Below are 19,389 nucleotides of genomic sequence, written 5' to 3'. Positions count from 1 at the left end.
ATCCACTGAGCACATCACCTTGTCATAGAAAGAGATCAGGCTCATCAAGCAGGTCCAGCCTTTCATAAATCCATGCTGGCTGGGCATATTTCAATTATTTTCATGGTTTGGGGTGGGATAGAGTTAATTTTTATTTATATATTAATTTATTTTTGTGGAGGCTCTCACAGTGCTGTCTTTTGGATTTTTGATGACAATAGTGGGGGTAGCACACCAATGTTTAGCTGTTGCAGCACAGTGCTCACACAGAGCCAAGGACTTTCAGCTCCTGGTGCTGCCCCACCAGCTAGGTACCTGGGGGTGCACAAGGAGCTGGGAGGCAACACAGCCAGGAGCTGGCCCAAACTGGCCACAAGGATGTCCCATACCATGTGGTGTCATGCTGAACAATAAAAGTTGGGGGAAAGGAGGAGGGGGATGTTTGGACTGATGGTGTTTGTCTTCCCAAGGAGCTGTTAGGCACAATGAGCCCTGCATTCCCAAAGGTGGTTGAGCACCTGTCTGATGATGGGAAGCAGTGAATGAATTCCTTCTGCTTTGCTTGCATGCATGGCTTTTCTTTACCTAGTAAGCTGTCTTTATCTCAACCCATGAGTTCTCGCACTTTTACCTTTCTGATTCTCTCCCCCATCCCACCTGGGGAGAGTGAGTGCGTGGCTGGGTGGTGCTGAGCTGCCTGCTGGATTAAACCACCGTAATTCTTCAAGCTATTGCTTTCCTTCTGCAGTTCCCCAGGCTCCTCAGAGTTTGTTACTATAGTATGTATCTTGCAAGAGTTGCAATTTTCTCGGTGTAGTCATCAACTCATGAATTATTTATGAAAGATTGTATTGAATAACAGGGGCTGAGTGTAATCTGTCTTTTCATTTCTGAACTCTGTTTGTGTGTGTGACATTTCCGTACTTTTTTTGCTTGCTGTCTGATGATCTTCTTCCCTAACTGTGCTAGTTGTCTGTGCTCTTGATGCAGGCCTCAAAAGTCTTCAATCACCCCTCTCTCATATAGTTGGCAGAGGGAATTCTGACATCTCCCCTCACCTTCTAGGTCTGGTTCCTCCTAGTGATTTTTGCATCTCTTGTAGGCATCCCAGGCAGTGTTGCAGGGTGGGAGCAGGGCAGAAAGCAGCATAACCCATCTGTGAATTTAAGAGGGTTGAGAGCACAGAAAACCACCTTCCATTAGGAGTGCTCATTCATTCAAATGATGTTGATCACAAATGGGTATACTTGCTGGACACAGCACTATCAGGAGATTTTCTAATGAACCTCAGGAAATTAAGAACATATTTTCTGCAGAGCAAGTTCTACATTCAGTGGTTTCTGTATATACAGAGGAAAAGATCTGCCATCAATATTCAGCTCTCCACTTTAGGTCTCAGCTAAAATGACCATTTATACAGGGAGAGAGAATTGGGTTCACTGAATATTTCATGTTATTTAAATTAATTGTCACTATGATGGCTTTTGCAAAGCATCTGACACAAAGGGATGAATGCACGCCCCTAACTGTTAAGCCTGTGCATCTCACCTTAGACTTGTCAAATCTTGTGAAGCAAATTTCACTGGAAGTGATAAGGCTGAAGAAACAGAGTGATTCTTAAGACCAGACGTATGGGCTGATTTTCTCCACTTAATGAGTTATAGGTGGCTTAGCTAACTTAGAAATAATTTAGCCCCTCTTTAAAATCCTTTTGAAACTTGGAAAGACGGGGAATTGCATAATGGATCAGAAAAAGGTTCAAGAAATTCTGCAACAGGCAGTTGCACTTGCAGGGTATCAATGCATTCCCTAACCCTTGAGGGAAATGCAAGTTTTAATATCATCCCTGAACTGTTCTTTTTCTTTTTTCTTTTTCTGTTTGTTTTATTTATAATTCTGTCTTTGGCAATTAATTGGCATACACTTAGATTAGGAACGTCTAAAGATAGAAACAAATTTAATTTAATAGCAGAGTGTGTGCCCAAATGTTTGCTCATTTTTTTTTCAGCTAAATTAAAAGCTCTAAGAAATTGTATTCTCCCTTTTTGACCTTCGGGTCTAATGAATGATATTATTCTTCCTTCTAAGACTTCTTTTTCTGTAATTTTAACATACAGAAATATAAAATAAAAGCACTAGAGGGATTTTATGTGATTTTTTTTTTTTTTTTGTAAAATAAACTATTGTTTGGCGTAAGAAATAGCATATGAAATTTATATATATATATTGGCTGCTTATGTGATTTGATATAACTCTAAGTTACTTGAAACTATTCTGATATCTTTTTTCCTTTTGGAAATGTTTCATGGGAGTTTCTCCATCTTCATGAATTGCTTTTAAAATAATTATTAAAATCATATTTGCAAGCAAACAAATTATTTTATTTCAAATTTCCCTTTTTATTTTGTGTTGCATGCTGTGTTAACTTGGAATGTTATTTTTAAAACAGGCACTGCAACTGAGGTGAAGCAGTTGATTGATATGTTGATTTTCTTTAACCGTTTTTTTTTCAAGGAAATTCCTTATTTGATTCACTATGCAAGCAGCTTAAGTGATTTTTGAAACAGCAGAAGTTCATGTGAAACCCCTGTGGGTACTGGTATAAATAAATACAGATAATAGCATTAATTCCACTTGGGATATCTCTTGTTTTTTATCCTTTTCATAGTCTTTTGGGAGTTTTCTGACTGTATTTTCTTACTGATAACAAGTAATCTAAATTCCACGTCCTACTAATGAGAACCAACTACTGACTTCTGATATATCCTAGAAAGACTGAAAATAAATAAATACATAAATAAGCCAAAAAGTAGTACCATCTCCCACAGTATTCTCCTGCATAAAATGGCTGCTCTTGGCTTGGACAGATGTACAGTTTGCTGGGTGAAGAACTGGCTGGATGTTTGGGCTCAGAGTCATGGTGAGTGGAGTCCAATCCAGTTGGTTTGGACCTCCTGCACCTTGAGAGCTGTATTCGGTTTTGGGCTCCTCACTACAAGACGGATGTGGAGCTGCTGGAACACGCTCAGAGAAATGCAATGAAGCTATTGAAGAGACTAGAAAGCAAGGTATATGGGAAATGGCTTAGAGAGCTGGGGCTGTTTAGTCTGGAGAAAATGAGGTCGAGGTGAGGACGCATTGCTCTCCACAACTACCTGAAAGGAGGCTGCAGTGCAGAGGATGTTGGTCTCTTCTCAGGTGACAAGTGATAGGATGTGAGGAACCGTCCTCATGTGCCACGGGATGTTTAGATTAGATGCCAGGAAGAATTTCCTCATGGAAAGAGTGGTTAGGCTGCCCAGGGATGTGGTGGAGTAGCCATCCCTAGAGGTATTTAAGACACGTGAATTCAGTACTAAGGGACACGGTTTAGTGACAGGAGTCGGTAGGTCAGGTTGGTGGTTGGACTCGATGATCTTGAAGGTCTTTTCCAAGCTAGATGATTCTATGATTGTATGTTTCTAAGTATGTGACAAGATAGAAATGTCAGGTATAAACTCCAAATATTTGTGTTGAAAGAAATGGCTACCCTTTTTTTTCTTAGGTCTATTTTATACTAAATTTAAAGATGAAACCTGGCAATATTATGTTTTGCAGCCTCAGATTTCTGTTTATTATAGTAACGGGGTCAGTTTTTTTTGTTGTTTGTTTTGTTTTGTTTTGTTTTGTTTGTAGAACTGTAAATATGCTCCGTATGTAGTCTATCCCAAGTTCAGTAATTGTTACATAAAATCACTGCTGAGAAATATGAAGCATTCTGAAGCCTGAACAAGGAGCAAAATGGGTCCAGAATATGTGACTAACTACTTTACATATGACACTAGCTAGTACAGCTTGGCAATATATACCTGAAGTGCAGGTGTTCAAATTATTTCACAGGCAGGTCAACTCTGATAGCATGCAGAGAGTTGTCAGAAAGTATGCAAGGGTGTTGGATGATGTAGGTATCTGACCTGTTTCCAGGTGAGTGCAGAAAACTTGCAAATGAGCAGCACTGACATGCCAAATTTAGTGAGGCTGGAAGAATTTAAGAACTGCAAATTTTCACACAGTAAGTGCAATAATTAAAGCACTTTAGAAATATTGGTACTATAACTGAATACACTTTATTTGGAATAGAAAATATGGCTTCAACAAAGTACTACAGAGGTTTTGAAAACAAGATTTGTCCTGTTAATGCTATGTAATTTTCAGGTCTGATTTTTTTAAGCTTTTTAAGGGATAACTTTGTATTGAATGTTGTTGTAAAAACAGTGAAATAAAAAGTGAAGGAAACATTTTTTATAGTAGTTCCATGACAATTTTATTTTGTTGGAAAGTTCAAGAACAGAAAGTGTTAATATCCTATGTTTTTATCTATTTCAATATTGTTATAATATTTCCTTTAAAAAAAAAATAAATTACTGACTGAGAAAAGTCAGTACAAAAGTGAGGTATCACCCTACATGTGTTCAGACAACTCATAACACTAGCTAATCATCTGTAAAAGAACCTCTTCAAAACATTTCCTACTGCACCATTTAATCATCATTTTCATGGTTAGAAAAGTTAATAAGGCCACAATTTTAATAAGCTAATAATGCTGAAAAGTATCTATGAGAACATGGACGTATAGGGCCAAAATATTACTGGCAACTGGGATTTGACTAATGCTATGTTCAACTTTGAGTCTAATAGTTTGTGTGGTAGCAAGGGAAATTAGATGGTGCTGTCCTTCCCAAGGGAGCTAGAGAAGAACCAGGCTAATTTAACACCACCTGGAGATCATCAGCTTTCAAAAATACAGATGTATGTTCACAACAAGTTATGGCAATTCCCACACTGACAGTTTTCACTTTGATTTAGTCACATAGCAATTAGGATGAAATGCCAAGTCACTACACTGAAAAATAAACACACCTCCCAAGGGGAAGCACATGTCCACTGCTTATCTCAGGATATGAGAGCCAGAGGATCTTCTGGGTGAGGTTCACCACTGGCCTCATTTTTGGGTAGTTAGTGGCAAGCACGTGGTGCCATTAAAGGGCAGCCCACCCCTTCCTGAGCACCAGAGATGGGATGAATCACGCAAAGGGTTGCATTTTCCTTGGTGTGGATAGACTCATACACACAGTTGTGATTAATGTTTGCAGAACTTTGCTCATGCAGAGAAGTTTTATAAATAGTAAAATGTGTTTTTCGCCCTCTATACATGATAGTTGGATGTGAATAATGTTATATATATAGCCACTGACTTTTAGATCAGTGATCCAACTGCAACAAAGGTCAACAACAAGTTAAAGTCATGCTTGCTTTCTCATTGTCAAGATAAAAATGAGCTGCAGCTTTCAGTTTGGTTCCCCGGGAGCATTTCTTTTCCTCAGCAGAAAATCACAGCCCCAGTCTCAATAAATTGTTTTCCTTGTTCGTATTATCAGTTGAGTAGCAGAGGATTGACAGAAAACTGAGAGTGACTCGCCTGCTCTTGCAAGAGACACGGTTTATGCAGAGAAAAAGATGTGAATTTTATAAAAGTACCTTTATTTTATGGAGTTTACATTGCATCAGAAAATGTACAGAGAAAATGTATATATCCTTGGCTATCCATCTAGCACTTAGTCAAGTACTAAAAAGGATGAAAAATTAAAAATCAAATATCTCTAAATAGGCCATATTCCCCATGGAATTTGTAGATCTCAAGATTTGGCCCACTGCTTGTACAAAGCTCTATAAAATATTTATGTATATAATCAATCAATTCATTTGTTGGGCCAGGGCTTAAAAAACCCTTCTCTGCCTAATAATAAAACTGCTGTGTCTAGACCAAGCTATTTGCTTGGGATTGTCTGTGAGTTTTGTTTTGGGTATTATTTTATAATAACGTCTTTCATTTCAAAGCTAACAGTGCCTCATGATTGCCTCATGATCTGGGCTGAATCTAATTTTAACCAGGATGGGTTTTGCTTTGTCCTCATTTTCTAATAATTAAGAACAACAGAAAATGTACCATGACATTGTTATTCAGCTGACAGTCATTTATGCAGCAGCCTTCCTGAAAGCTAGTCATTAAGATCAAAGGAATTTAGATTTTCTTTACTTATGATATTTTATACAAGATATTTACTTCCTTCAGATGAAAATATAAAGAAATCTTAAAAAAAAAAAATGTTACAATATCTAGACTTTTTCAAATAGGAATTCTCAGTGAATGCAGTAAGGAATTAACCTTTTAATTAAGTTAGTGTTATTGCAAAGAAGGATAGCTTTGAACATTGGTACGGTCAGCCTGCAAGGAATAAATTTGTTTTGGCTTCAGAGATAACTTTGTTAACTTCTAAAGCATTCAGCCTTCCTTTCTGTCTTCTGCTTTCTGCGTCTGCTTTCTGCAACTATAAAAACTACCAAAAACTCATCCAGAAGAAAGGAGCAAAATAACACGGAATTCAGTACTAAGATAGGCAGACACAAAAGAGACACAATCAGGCAATAACTTTAAAAAGCCAAAAAGTTTGATGTGTCCAGGCTAAGAAATATCAAATACTGATTTTCAACAAAATTCAGTGGACTGGTTTCCGTCTGAATCACTGCCTGGTACCCGAAGAGTCTTCTATGCCACATAACGTGAATTTGAATTTTTATAGCATTTTTGAGCTGTAAAGGTATCACTAACCCTGTCAGATATATACTATAACATGATAAAAAGCACAAGTGTCTGATCATTTAAGCATGGACCTCAGCTTATGTTTTCAGAGACTGAAAGCCCAGTTGGCTTATTTAAAACTTGAATGCTCCAGATCTCTTAAAAATAAAAGTGTGCCTATTCTTTCAACAAGAACATGGAATCAGACTCCAAAATAACAACCCCAGAAGAAAATCATTGTCTCCACCCAGCAAAGCAATTACTAGCTGATTTTCACATTTAAGTTCAAATGTGAAAAATACTTACCTGTCCAAATCAAACATAGGCAAACAGTATGTGCCTAGGTCTAAAAGCACTTCCACAGACAGACTTCCTCTAAAGGTCCCTGAAATCTGTGCATATACCCTTTTTTATTTATTATTTATTTATTTTTTCCTGCAGTTTTTACAGCTACCTTCCATTGTACCCATCACGACCAACTCATTGCCTTGGTTTGATGAAAGCCCTGTGGGACTCAACAAACTAAGGAAGGCTGTGCTAGTAGAATTGCTTGGCCCTTCAGAAAAGCTGAAATATCATTATTAGTTCATTTTAAATAGAATTATTAGAAATGGTGATAGGCTGTTCCCTCCTTTTCATTGCAGATAAGATATAGCTAAAGGAGGGGTGGACTCACATTCATTTCCTCTGCGGCCTCAAAGGACTTAGGTCCAGGACATTTTCCATTACACTAAACTCAGTGTATCTGCAGGTAGTGCAGTTTAATGGGATAAACTCTTCCTGCCCAGCTCCTGACCTGGGAGTCATTTTACCCTGATGTATTGCCATCTGATCAGTGAGCTAAATGAGATTCCCCTGGGACCATAAACTGCTTAAATCTCATGACTGGGATCTAGAGTGATTGTGGAGAGTTAGAAAAATGGAAATACTGATTTTGGTGTTGCTCAGTAAAGCAAATATTCCCCAGATCACACACAGGCTTCATGTTCCTCTGTATTCTGGTTATGGTAACAGCTACTTTGCTGGCTTGCTTCTTAACCAGGGCTTTATTAAAGTATCTGAAGGTGTAGATCATTTTGCCACAATTATTCTGTACCAAAAGTCTGTAGAAGGATTCAGATACAAAGGTCCAAAGCTGATTTTTCAGTAAGTGCCCTGCTTTAGAGTTGCTCTTGACTCTTATGGGTGTCAAACACATGCAAATTCACCTGACACAAGCATGATTTGCTGGCCTTTTAAATACTTAGCTAAAATTTATTAAATCCATATTTTTGTTATTCTGAATGAAAAGCCTTCAAGAGAGTGGATTGGTTAAAACAGTAGGAAATTTAAATATTTCAAATTTTTAATAACTTTTTGAGCACAAAGATTGTTTTGTTACAAAATAATTTTGTCTTCAGAGATAATAATCTGACTTCATCAGAACAACAACGGGGAGATTATTTTTCAGTTTATGTACACAGAACATTTGTATTTTTATTTAAGAAGAGCCAGTTTTCCACAAACACTGAAAAATTCAGTACTTACCTTCATACCTACTTCATAGTATAAGAAGCAGGAATGCTATTAATGTTTATGATTTTTTTTTATGTGCATATACATGGTGTTCAAAGAACAGTTAAGGGATGGCAGGGTTATAAAGTTAAGCACTCAGATTTAGGAAATGCAAGAACTAAGATGGTCTAAGCAATTTTATTTCAGGCCCTTTATGGCCATATATTGTAATGTAGTAGTATAATATAACTCAAATACATTTTTAATTACGCAGATATTTTTGTTTTTGCAGGCCCTCTGCTTCACTCAGTGAGGTGGAGGGGTACTTTATATGGTATTTCACAGTCAACATATGTCTCCATGCATTATTTAATGCATACAGTTCAAACTGTGCTCTGTTTACAGAATTATTAATTTTCTCATTGATTTTCCTCTTATACTGAGCCTGACCATAGTATCCTAGTAGCTCATAAACATTAATGAATTTATTTTCTCAATATCCCATTGTGACTAGAATTTTAACTCCTTAGACAACACCACTGAGATAAAATGAGTCCACTAGTTCCTGTGCCCAGCTTGCAACATCAAGAATGAAATTCATCTCATTTAGAAAGCCTAAATCCTAAACTGTTTTCAGTCCAGGTTAGAATAAGGGGAGAGTCTTTGAAAGTAGTCTTTGGAAAATATACATACAATATTCTGATGTTCCAGTTATTAGTGAGGGAGCCTGTCTGTCCTGCTTACACTAGAAGTTTAAGTTTTAGGTGGCCAATATCAGCTGATACCTGACTTATTGGAGCACACAGGATTATATAGCAATTTTTCTTTCCAAACCCCAGCTCTCCCTGATTTCAGCTGAAACTGCTGATGCTCAGCACTTCTGCAAAAAATGGCCATCTGTGTCTACCAAGACTTTTCAAAGTGAGGATATCTCATTTCCACACCTGGGGAAAGTTTGGTTTATGTGAATTGCCTAGCATTACACGAGACTTCTGTGGCAAAAAGCATGAATAGAAAGAGTTGTCTAAAATAGCATTTGTCTGCTTTAGCCCGAGAGCATCCTTTTTCCTTATATAGCCTTGGTCCAGAATTTTCTGATATGTGTAAGAAATGATACTGGAATCCAGCAGATGCACAATTCTGTGTCCCTTGATGCATAATTAATTCCCAAAGGACTTAATGTGTCCTGTCTGCACAGTAAATGTGATAGGTTTTATGAAGAAATCATACTTCCTTGACTAAGTATTTTACTCTGAAGCTTTGTCTTTATTTTAACCTATGAAGTGAGCCATAATTTATGAAAAGCAGAGTCTAGTTTTCCTCCTAGATTTCATTGAGACCTGGGACTGCAGAAAATAGCAGAAGTATCAGTGGGGACACCTACACTCAAGAAGTCTGGGAGATAAGAATGTGTGAGCAGAAAAGGAGTCAAATTTTAAAATAACTCTCAGCAGCTCTGGATGCAAGTCTACACAAAGGCCACCACCTGCAGAGCCACAGGCTTCTTCCTCCTCAGGAGTAATTGTTGAGAGCAGCTATCGCTGTGCAAACTAGCCCTGGAGGGAGATGAGAAAAATGCTTTCCCCAGGGGTTTCACTGGTATGCTTGAGCACCACAGCAGTGCAGATGCTGGAATTCTCCATTTTTTTTTCTGTTTTTACTAACTGAGATTCAGTATTCATCCCCATTTGCCCCATCCCTGTTGTGATGATTTTTCTATTCCTCCTTTTTCCGGGGAAAATCTCAAATTCAGCCTTCCTTGGATTTGCCATTACACACTATAGATAGATCCCTTGGCTTTTTTTTTAATCCCTTTAGCATGTTGTGGTATGTATGTATCCAACAAAAGAAAGAAGAGGACTCAGGGGTGATACTTTGATGTATCTTTTTCTTACCACTAAAACTATCTCAATAAATTATCCCACTCCTCCTTGACTTTTCATCCTTACTCCAGCATTACCTCCTCCACTAATGCTGATGAACCTATTTGTGAGGCCAGTAGCTCACCAAGTGCGTAATTCAAACAAAGCTGTAAAAGGGCCTTAATCAGGCTGACAGCACAAGCAAGCGAGCAGAATGGAGTAGCAGGGCTGCACAAGGAAAATGCATGCAGGAGGTGGAGTTAAGGAACAATCTTGGTTACTGTCCAGAGTAATTCAGTAGGTGTTACCCTATTGACAGAGACTCAGAAGAGCACTGAGAAATTATGTAATTTAAATGCATAGCTATAGCTTTAAATAACTACACAGATATGTGCAAAACAAATCACTTGCATTTTTTTTCACTACAGCTGGATAACTGTGAAGCAGTCACCAGCAGTGTGTGCTAGGAAGAGGAGTCTTATGTTTTGTACAAATTTAACTAAGTAGGGCACCCAGGTGTGAAGGCTTCAGCTGCAAAACACAAAGGGTTTGTTGTGCCATGTGCTGGGCAAAGCTGGACTAAACTAAAATCTGTATTTTTGGTACAGAAAATAAGGGCAAGCTATCTGTTGCATATTTTTTGTTTGTTTGTTTCCCTGTATCATTCATTTTGGGTAATAGTCTTATTTATTTATTACATGATTACTTTGTAATCTTCTGATATAAAACCAGGGTATTTTGCTGTGCTGCATTCCCACCACGAGCTTGTTGGCTGGGAAACTGAGACATAGCGTTTGCCATTACTCCAATTGCTCAGTAGTAATCTCAGCATGGCTGCCCTATGCCAGAAGCTGTGCTTCAGGTGAGGAAAAGAAGAACTTGTGAGGCTCAGTGCTTCCACGCTGGGGGACTGAAGCAGCAGAGATGGGGGAGATCAGGGAATGGGATGGGAGCACATGAGGGGCTGCAGAGGAAACTGCAGGGAGAAAGGAGGCACGGAGGAGGAAGCTAATGAGGCATGAGGATTTTTTGTAGTGGTTGTGGGAACATGGACGTATCAGAAAATGAATATTTTGTGGGGAAGAGTTGAAAACTGTAGAAAGGGGTATGCAAGTGAAGTTATTGCAGGACAAAAGGATGGAGAAGTGGCTACAGCCGGATGCTGAAAAACTGTATGGTTTCACCCACGTCTTTCCTTTGCTTCACTTAGTCCATCAAATACTGATTGTTTATCTATTTTTATTTTTATTTTTTATTTTTAACAGTTACTGGATTTTATAGTCTGCAGCCACATTCATCATTTAATACTACCAAAGCCACCCTCTAAGAGTGTCTTTTTTTATACTGGTGCTTCAAGTTAAAAATCTATTTTAAATTATTGGATAGCAACTAGCAACCTCCAGAGGGCTAAACTGATGCTGTTAACAGGTCCAAAATGCGATGCAGCATATGGAGCTGAATACCTCATGGTACAGATTTGCATGCAGGCGGTTTTAATTAGGATTTAGAATTCCTTGAGGAATGCAGCATTCTGGGCTAGTCTCAATCTTGTCAATACATAGTGTTTTTGTTCATGCTAAAGCCTTCAAAAACCAACAGGTTCCGAGTTGCTTTTAATTTTTGATGCTTATATGAATTATTACATTTTTCTCTAGCTGCCAGATTTGTGTATGATTATAACCTGTTTATATGTACTTACTATAAAAGATTTCAGTCTTGTTTTTTTCCTAATATTGTACCAGGTCAGTTCACAATAGAAACTTATCTGAAGTTTTTTGACATTGCATAGCTCCTTATTTTTTCCTGCAGTACTTTATCATTGGATGTGAGAACATGCTTTAACTCGATGGTTATTGTGCCATCTTGTGAGCGAAAGGTGCAACTACGTCCAGCTAACAAGAATGAGGTGCTTTGGCTAACATCCATTTAATTTCTTCTTCATAGTGAAACAAGACAAACCAAACCAAAACACAAATATTTAGAGATTCGAAAACAGATAAGGATAATGTTGTAAAACATTCAGTACACTGCATTGTACTCATATATATATATATATATTTAATGAACATTACCTATAATGGGCAAATACTTGTTTATTACAGTAAACTGAGACAAGAAATCATGTATTTGCTTTTATTTGTTGATTTATTTTTCCCTCCTGAAAAGAAGGGAACTTCTTTCTGTACTGAGTAGAAAAACCATGCAAGTTCTCAGTATTCAGTGCTGATAGCGTCCCTTCTGTGAAATAATTTGGTTCTTACAGGAAACCTCTTGTCCTCTAAAAATCACTATTGGCTTCTGAGAGATAACACAGTATAAACAGCACAAAGCACTGCTAGCTATTACATTGACGCAGAGAAAACCTAATTCCTGACCTTAGAAAGTCTGCTGTCTCCTGGAACCTTCGGTGAGGGGAAAACACTAAAAGGAAATTAAATTGGCATGAGACAACCTACTACAACTGTATTATTATTATTCATTACACCTATTAATATCCCTATAGTTGCATTAAGCTTAGAAGAGCAGAATAGAAAAATCTGAGTTCTACCATTGCCTAAATGACTCTTTTTGTGACCTTGAGAAAGTTGTTTTTCTGTGCCTAATTTTACCCACCTTTAGATGATGCACATACTTTTTTCCAACAGGATGTTATCAGACTTGACTACCACTTGTAAAGCTCTTTGGGCTTCTTGGATGAAAGGTATTGCTGTGATACAGTGACAAGCTTGTTAGAAATCTACTTGATAGGCAAAAGAGCAAGTCATTCACAATAAGTATAATTATTCAATGATTTAGGCTTCTTAATCTACTTCCACAGTCTTGGCAAGCAGATTGTGATTTCTTCCATTTTATATAATGAGAAGAGTATTTTTTTTCTCTTTTTACTCTATAGATTGATTGCAAATATTCAGAATTCAAGCTGTGTTGCTCATTTGCAATCAGTTGGATGAGTAACATTATTTCTACTCATGACTGGATGAATGCCCAAGGACTTGTGTGTGCAAATTGTAAAGTTTGTTTTCTCAAGATACTCATCTGTATGACATTGAAATTTGCTGCCTCTGAAAAGCAGTGCCAGTAAAATTCAACACATTGAAGACCACTGAACATTCTCAAACAAAAGCAAGACAAGGTGGTACTGATATTTTTTAATGAGACTTCACAGATTAAATTTTTGTCTAAATGGACCAAATTCTATGCCATTGTTTTTAACTTTTGCCTGTACATAAAAATGAAGGAATTTAGTATACTGAATATCAACTGTATCTACAATAAAGCTTCAGCTGAGTGAAAAAGCACATCACATTTTTACCTTGATTCATTCATCTTTGTGTCTTACATATGTCAGGTTGCCTTTCTTTAGGTCAAGAGCCACTCTAGACCAGCATTGACTGGCTGCTCTTATTTCACAGGATGTTGTAGAGGCCTGCGACTCCTATAACACACTCTGCTCCCCACGTTTGCAGTCCTTCTACTGCTAGCAGAAGTAATGTGTGATGTTTTTAAGTGTGGTCCAGCCATGCAGAGAACAGGAATATGTGCCCTTGAGTGGCAACTCCAGCAGGATCACGTTCACTTTAGGACATGGATCAAATTGAGTTGATCGAAAATGAAGCGTTTGGTTTGCATTTTCTGCAAAGCAAAATCATGATCGCTGCAAAAAGTACTGAGGACTTTTGTAAAAGCCAATTCTTTTTGGCCCTGAAATGAACAATATATTCCCAACCATCTTCATTCATGAGTCTGTGAAGGGTAGGTTGTAAAAACAGCTTTATTTCCATTCAAGTGCTTTGGTCTGGCTATTGTGATTTGTTACTAAGCATGACTTCCCACATTTTTTTTTTCTTTTTCTTAAGAGTTAGCTTTGTTCAAATTTAAGGCTTTTGACCATTACCCTCTGCTAGATTTGCATCTTCCATCCTGTTTAGCTGACAACTGCTTGGCAAACACAGCCTTAGAAATGCTCCTTTAGACAGTACAATGTGAGGAGCAGTGATGCTGTAATAATCTCACATTGTAGAGAGAACGATCTCTTATAAAAAAGCACGTTCGTATTAAAAATTCACAGCAGCACACTCCACTCCCCCATTATAAGTAATTACAGAGGATTTTAAATATCTGATGCTAGTTGGCAGCGTACAATACCCTGTCAGCAGCAGGCACTGATTTGTAATTTAATTATCATAAGACATCCACCTGTTCTTTTGTCAAATGAAGAGTAGCATTTCCGTGCGATCAGGCTTTTCCCTCCAGAAATTTGTATTAACCTTTAGAGAAAATACTGTTTTCTAGGGAACTGGGTAATTTCAAAGACATTTGCAGGACTCCACCAGGACAGAAAGATGAAGACAAATATAGCATTCCTGCAGGAGAGTCTCAATTCCGATTTGGTATTTTCAGCCTTCTGTTCTCAGAAACTTTCCTTACCTCTAGCTTTTTGCTGTGTCAAGCTGCTTTGGTTCACAGCTGAAAGCATTTCAGTGAGGAGATGATGTGGGAGGAGAGATATATGAAAATCAATGAGTTTGGTACTAAGAACATGAGGCAAACACATAACAGGATTGACCTAGAAATGCTCTAGGCTCATACTTTGTGAGTAATAAGAATGCTGGGCTCGGGGCGGGGGGGGGGGGGGATAAGGATGGAAAAGTGGAAATCTGTTTTGTAAGTTTCCCAGTTTATGGCATATGGACAGCGATATTATCTAATTTGTTATGGGAGAGTATAATTATCAGATATACATATTTAATTAGAAAATATAGATTTTCACTGGAAAGTCTACACAGAAGTGTTATGCTTTTTGGGAGCACGGGGCTTGTCGTCAGCCAATTTGCTGTAGGCCTTGGCTCTCAGTTATGCAATGGCTACACTGAAGTGTGGTGATGGCGAAAGGGCTTACCGATGCATGTGAAGAGATGTTCCCTCTTTAACACCACCTCACCCTGCTTTTTGTGCTGTAAAACTGCATGAATGATACAGCTAAATCTCCTTATGGCTTGAGACATTGCTGTCCTGTCTCTTTTGAAAGAGGTCACTGGAAACTTTCATTTTTATAATTTCACAGAAAGATGACTCTGGTATTCTGCAGTTATTTCTCAAAATCATGTTTTACAAATGATTCACTTTGGAGAGGGTGTCTATGAGTAGTCATGTCTTTTGAAAGAGTACTCACTGGATTCAAAAAATAATTGATTGCTTGGGGCTGAAGTGATTTGCGTGCCAAGCATTTAATGTGACATTGGTCGGAGTATTGTCTGTTAGGCTGATGGCTTCTTGCCCTAATACTACTTGTCTGGTACCAGTCATTTCATAGATTCATTAATTATGTTATCAGAAAAGTGAATATGTGAAGGGTTGCAAGCATATCCCAGAGAGGAAAAAGAGAATAATTCATTTCACACAGGCATTTGGAAAATAGTTGGCAAATGCAGAACCATTTCCATGTATCAGAGTGAAGGCAAGAATAAATCAGGACAGTTTCCTTTGGAAGACTGAGTAAATGAAACAACACCCCTGGGCCTGGTGCTCAAAGAGAGTGGCAGGAGCAGCATTGAAGTCTGCTTTGTAAAGTCCTTCTGAGCATACCTGAACTTGAGAGTCCTCTGTGTGTTTGTTTTGGCTATTCAAATAAGACCTAGATTTTGTCTTTCCTTTAGTCTTTGATTCTGTTCATTCAATATTTAGCATGCATCTTTCAGCTGAAAACATGTGGAATAGCACTAAACACCCCTCTCTCTGTGCCAAAGATTTATTATTCCCAATCTAATCTGTATTCTGCTCTCCTCCTCGTGTTCCCTGCTGTACTGTCACCACGTCCTCCACCAGCACCATGTGTAATGTGAAATCATACCCCTCACATTAGCCATTCTGTAGTCTTCTCCCTCAAAACGTGCTGTGTGTATGTGCACTGGGTGTAGAAGACAAAGTGCTGGCCAGGCTCTGTGAGGAGAGGCCAGGGCTGCCTGGGCTGGACACAGCCAGTTCCACACAGACCCACCTCAGGACATGGCTGAGCCCGTTCAGTTAGGGGTCAGTGTCTCTGTGACTGGGCACCTAGAGGTCTGGTCACTTAATTTATTTTTTAGGGTTAGAATTACATTGCTTCTTGTACGAGTTTTGTTTTTGATATTGGACAAGCTGCTTACTTCCTCTGTTTTTTATGTTACTGCTCCGCAGGGCAGGAAGTTAAAATACCTCGCACTGCACTTGGCCTGTAAGATAAGGGGAAAATGTTTTACTGCAGAGTAAGTTTTGCCCTGTCCATAGCTCTGTGGAGGTGCATGTGTGCTCTCTAGCATTACAGTACGCTGTGGTGAATGGAGAATGGCTCAAATATTTTACAGAGAAAAAGCTACATAAGTGCAATTGTTAATGTGAAGGTGTGAAACGTGAGCTGGCACAACAGCTCAGCAGATCGACAACTTTGTTTTCAGTATTATCACTTGCCAATACATCTTCTCAGCTGTCTATCTGAAGGCAAAAGTTTTGTGTATCAGCATGATAATGCCACACTTTCTCTTTTTGAAGAAGCGTTAAAAACAGAATGAGGTATTCTTTCTAGAACAGAAACAGAGTAGGAAATCCAAATAGTTTATCTGATATACAATATTTGCATTAATACATGAGCATTGCTTCCTTAAAGCATATTTGTTCTTCCTTTTAATCCTTTTTTTTTTTTTTTTCCCCTAGAAATACCGCTATCAAGATGAGGATGTTCCACATGATCATACCTTGCCTCGATTAACCCATGAAGTGAGAGGCCCAGAGCTTGTTCACGTGTCAGAGAAGAACTTGTCTCAAATAGAGAATGTCCACGGATATGTCTTACAGTCGCACATTTCTCCTTTGAAGGTAGGATTGGTATTTACTGTGGCTTTGGTCCTCCACCATAAGAAAATGTATGTCATGAAGACTTGAGAAACTTACTTTGTTGTGCAAACAAACAAGTTGCATTTTGCAAGTATCGGTACAGATTGATTGTCCCATGTCAGGTTTTTCAGTCTGGTCTGTATTGCAACTGGTGATGGTTTAGTTGGCAAAGCTTGTGTTGAGATGTGAGCTTTTTGCCTTGAGTGAGATTTTTGCTTGAGGGAAAATCATTCCTGGAAATGAGCGCTTTTTTTTTTTTTTTTTCTTTCATCTGTACACCAAGAAAGAATAATGCAAGTTCTGGGTCTCAATATCAATGTGATTTTTTGGAATGGCAGACTTCCCTTCCTGATTGTCCTCATAAAATGAAAAAAAAAATACTGTAAATGTAATATCTGGATGGAATACTGTTTTTCACATCTCTCTGATAGCTACATCAAAGTCATAAGATATGGCATGAAAAGGGAGCTCATTTGCCACTATTCAGATCTTTACGACTCAAGCACTTTATGTTTTCTGTGGGTTTGGTTGTGATTCAGGGTGATGTAGAGACATCTCTGTTAACTAAGGTAAATCTATAGAATACAGATTGTGTGAGTGTCTGTGTATGGTGTCCTCTGATAAATTTGGCTGAGGAAGAATGTTGGTCTTAATGGTGAGCCCATATATTAACCAAAAGGAATTCCATTTCTGAAAATTTGCTCTTAAATAAGACTGCAACAGTTTGAAGATGTTCCTAAAGCTTCTTTAATGAAAGGAGTGTGATAGTTTTTGTATTACTTGTTTTCTTCTGGAGGGGTAATAAAAGGGGGGTTAAGAAAAGGAGAGTAGTTTTACAAGAGGTGGTGACATTCTGGGAAATGGATTTTGTTCAGGTATTTAACCAAGCAGCAAACAAGGCAAATGGGCTTTGCTGTTTCTGGTACCCAAAAGTTATGAAATGTGGATCATTTGCGTAGTGAAGTGACTACAGTGTGGTTACAAGTGAGAGGAAATGTTTATTATTAAAGACTGATGTGAATTCAGTTGGTGATCATCAAGCTTTCTTAGAACAGCCACATGAAGTAATCTTTGCTGTTCCTGTTGTTTCTGTGTGTAGTTTGTAAGTAGTTTGCTTTTTCATGTTTTAGCAGATTTACACATTGTCTATCCAACTTCTATTGCAGAAACCACCAGTAGCAAGCTGTGATACATCTTCTTATGCAGAAATAGATTAGTTTAGTTGTTTGGAAGGGATTACCTCCCTGTGGCCTCAGTGTAATCTCAGGGAACAACCAAAGACAAAACGATTTCTTGCCTGGAAGGAAAACATCCCTGATCCTTTGGGCTCTTTGAATATTAGGATCATGGTGGTGCTTCTTATTCATGAAAGTAAAAAATGGATAATATTTGGTTTTACAGATAGAGACCTTCAAGCATCCAAGTATGCATGATCCAAGCTGATAATGTAGCAACAATGATAAAAAGCTTATTGTTGTGAGATGAAGGGTATCCTCAGACATCTGCAGTTGCCTTAAAAGAGCTCCCAGTCTAACGTGCTCCTATGATAGCAGAAAGTTGTTTTCTGTAGCTGTTTCCTGAAGAGGAGGGAGGAGAGGAGCTATGCAGTATTTCCTTTTGGAAAACAGTATCTCCTGCAAGACAGCCTGAGGATTCCCAGAGCCTGAGGATTTCAGACTTTGACTCTGTTCTTTTTACATCTTTCCCTCAGGTTCACTGTGGCTGTAGTGTCTTGTGCCTGCCACTTACTCTAGATTTAGTAATTTATCTCTTTAGATGGCTGTGGGGTTTCTGCTTTCTTTCTCATGCAGTCTTTGACCTGTCTTTTACCTTTTGCTAGAGAATCAGCTCAGGAGGCTGGAGTAAACCTTCTGCTAGAGCTCATGACATTGTGGCTCACTGTCTATCTGAAATGTCTACTTTGGAGTCACTTTTGTTTCTGGGAGTTGATGGAAATACCCCTTCAGAAGCTTTTGTCACAATGATTTCTGCCTATTTGAGAAATGTCTTTCCCAACTCACCAAAACCCTAGGTTGTTGTCTTTTTGAATTACATAATTTCCATCCTGTGCCCTGATGTTCTTTAGTATTACATTTTCTTCTCAGCAGTATTTCACAAACATGGCTGCACTGAATAATGGCTAAATCTGGAGCATACTGCCCCTCAACCCATAGCATGTCTTTCCAGAGAAATGCCAAATACTGCTTTTAAAAGATTTGTTGGAAAAATGTGCCAGCAGTTTAAATATGGGCCTATCTATACCACTGTGTATACCTGTAAATACAATGTCCCAGGGATTCCTGAAAGACTTTCTAGCTCCCAGGAGAGAAAGATTCAGCCCATCTTTATGAAGACATGTCAATAAAAATGCCTGATATGGTAACATGCTGCACAGTACAAATACATCTTAAATTTGATTCCAAGTTGTGTGTACAAAATGGTAAAGAATTTGGCTGTAGGTTCATATTCTGGATTATGTGCTTTTATGTAGTCCAGAATCATCCTAGTGGAGCTAGTCTCTTTTGGGTACTTCAGAAGGACTTTGTTTTGTCAGATACCAAACTA

At 38.3% G+C, this 19,389-nt stretch overlaps 1 protein-coding gene across 1 annotated transcript in view; it reads left to right on the top strand.

The window, feature by feature from the left end:
• Positions 1–19,389, top strand: part of DLG2 (discs large MAGUK scaffold protein 2) — a 1,015,643-nt gene that overhangs the window by 464,735 nt on the left and 531,519 nt on the right. Inside the window, 1 exon segment of the mRNA XM_040544402.1 lies at positions 16,645–16,806. Within this exon segment, the coding sequence (XP_040400336.1) occupies positions 16,645–16,806 (162 nt within the window).

The sequence above is a fragment of the Cygnus olor genome, chromosome 1 (genome assembly GCF_009769625.2).
Source record: "Cygnus olor isolate bCygOlo1 chromosome 1, bCygOlo1.pri.v2, whole genome shotgun sequence".
Lineage (NCBI taxonomy): Eukaryota > Metazoa > Chordata > Aves > Anseriformes > Anatidae > Cygnus > Cygnus olor.
Note: the sequence above shows the minus strand (reverse complement) of the source record. Positions and strands in the feature narration are given on the sequence as shown.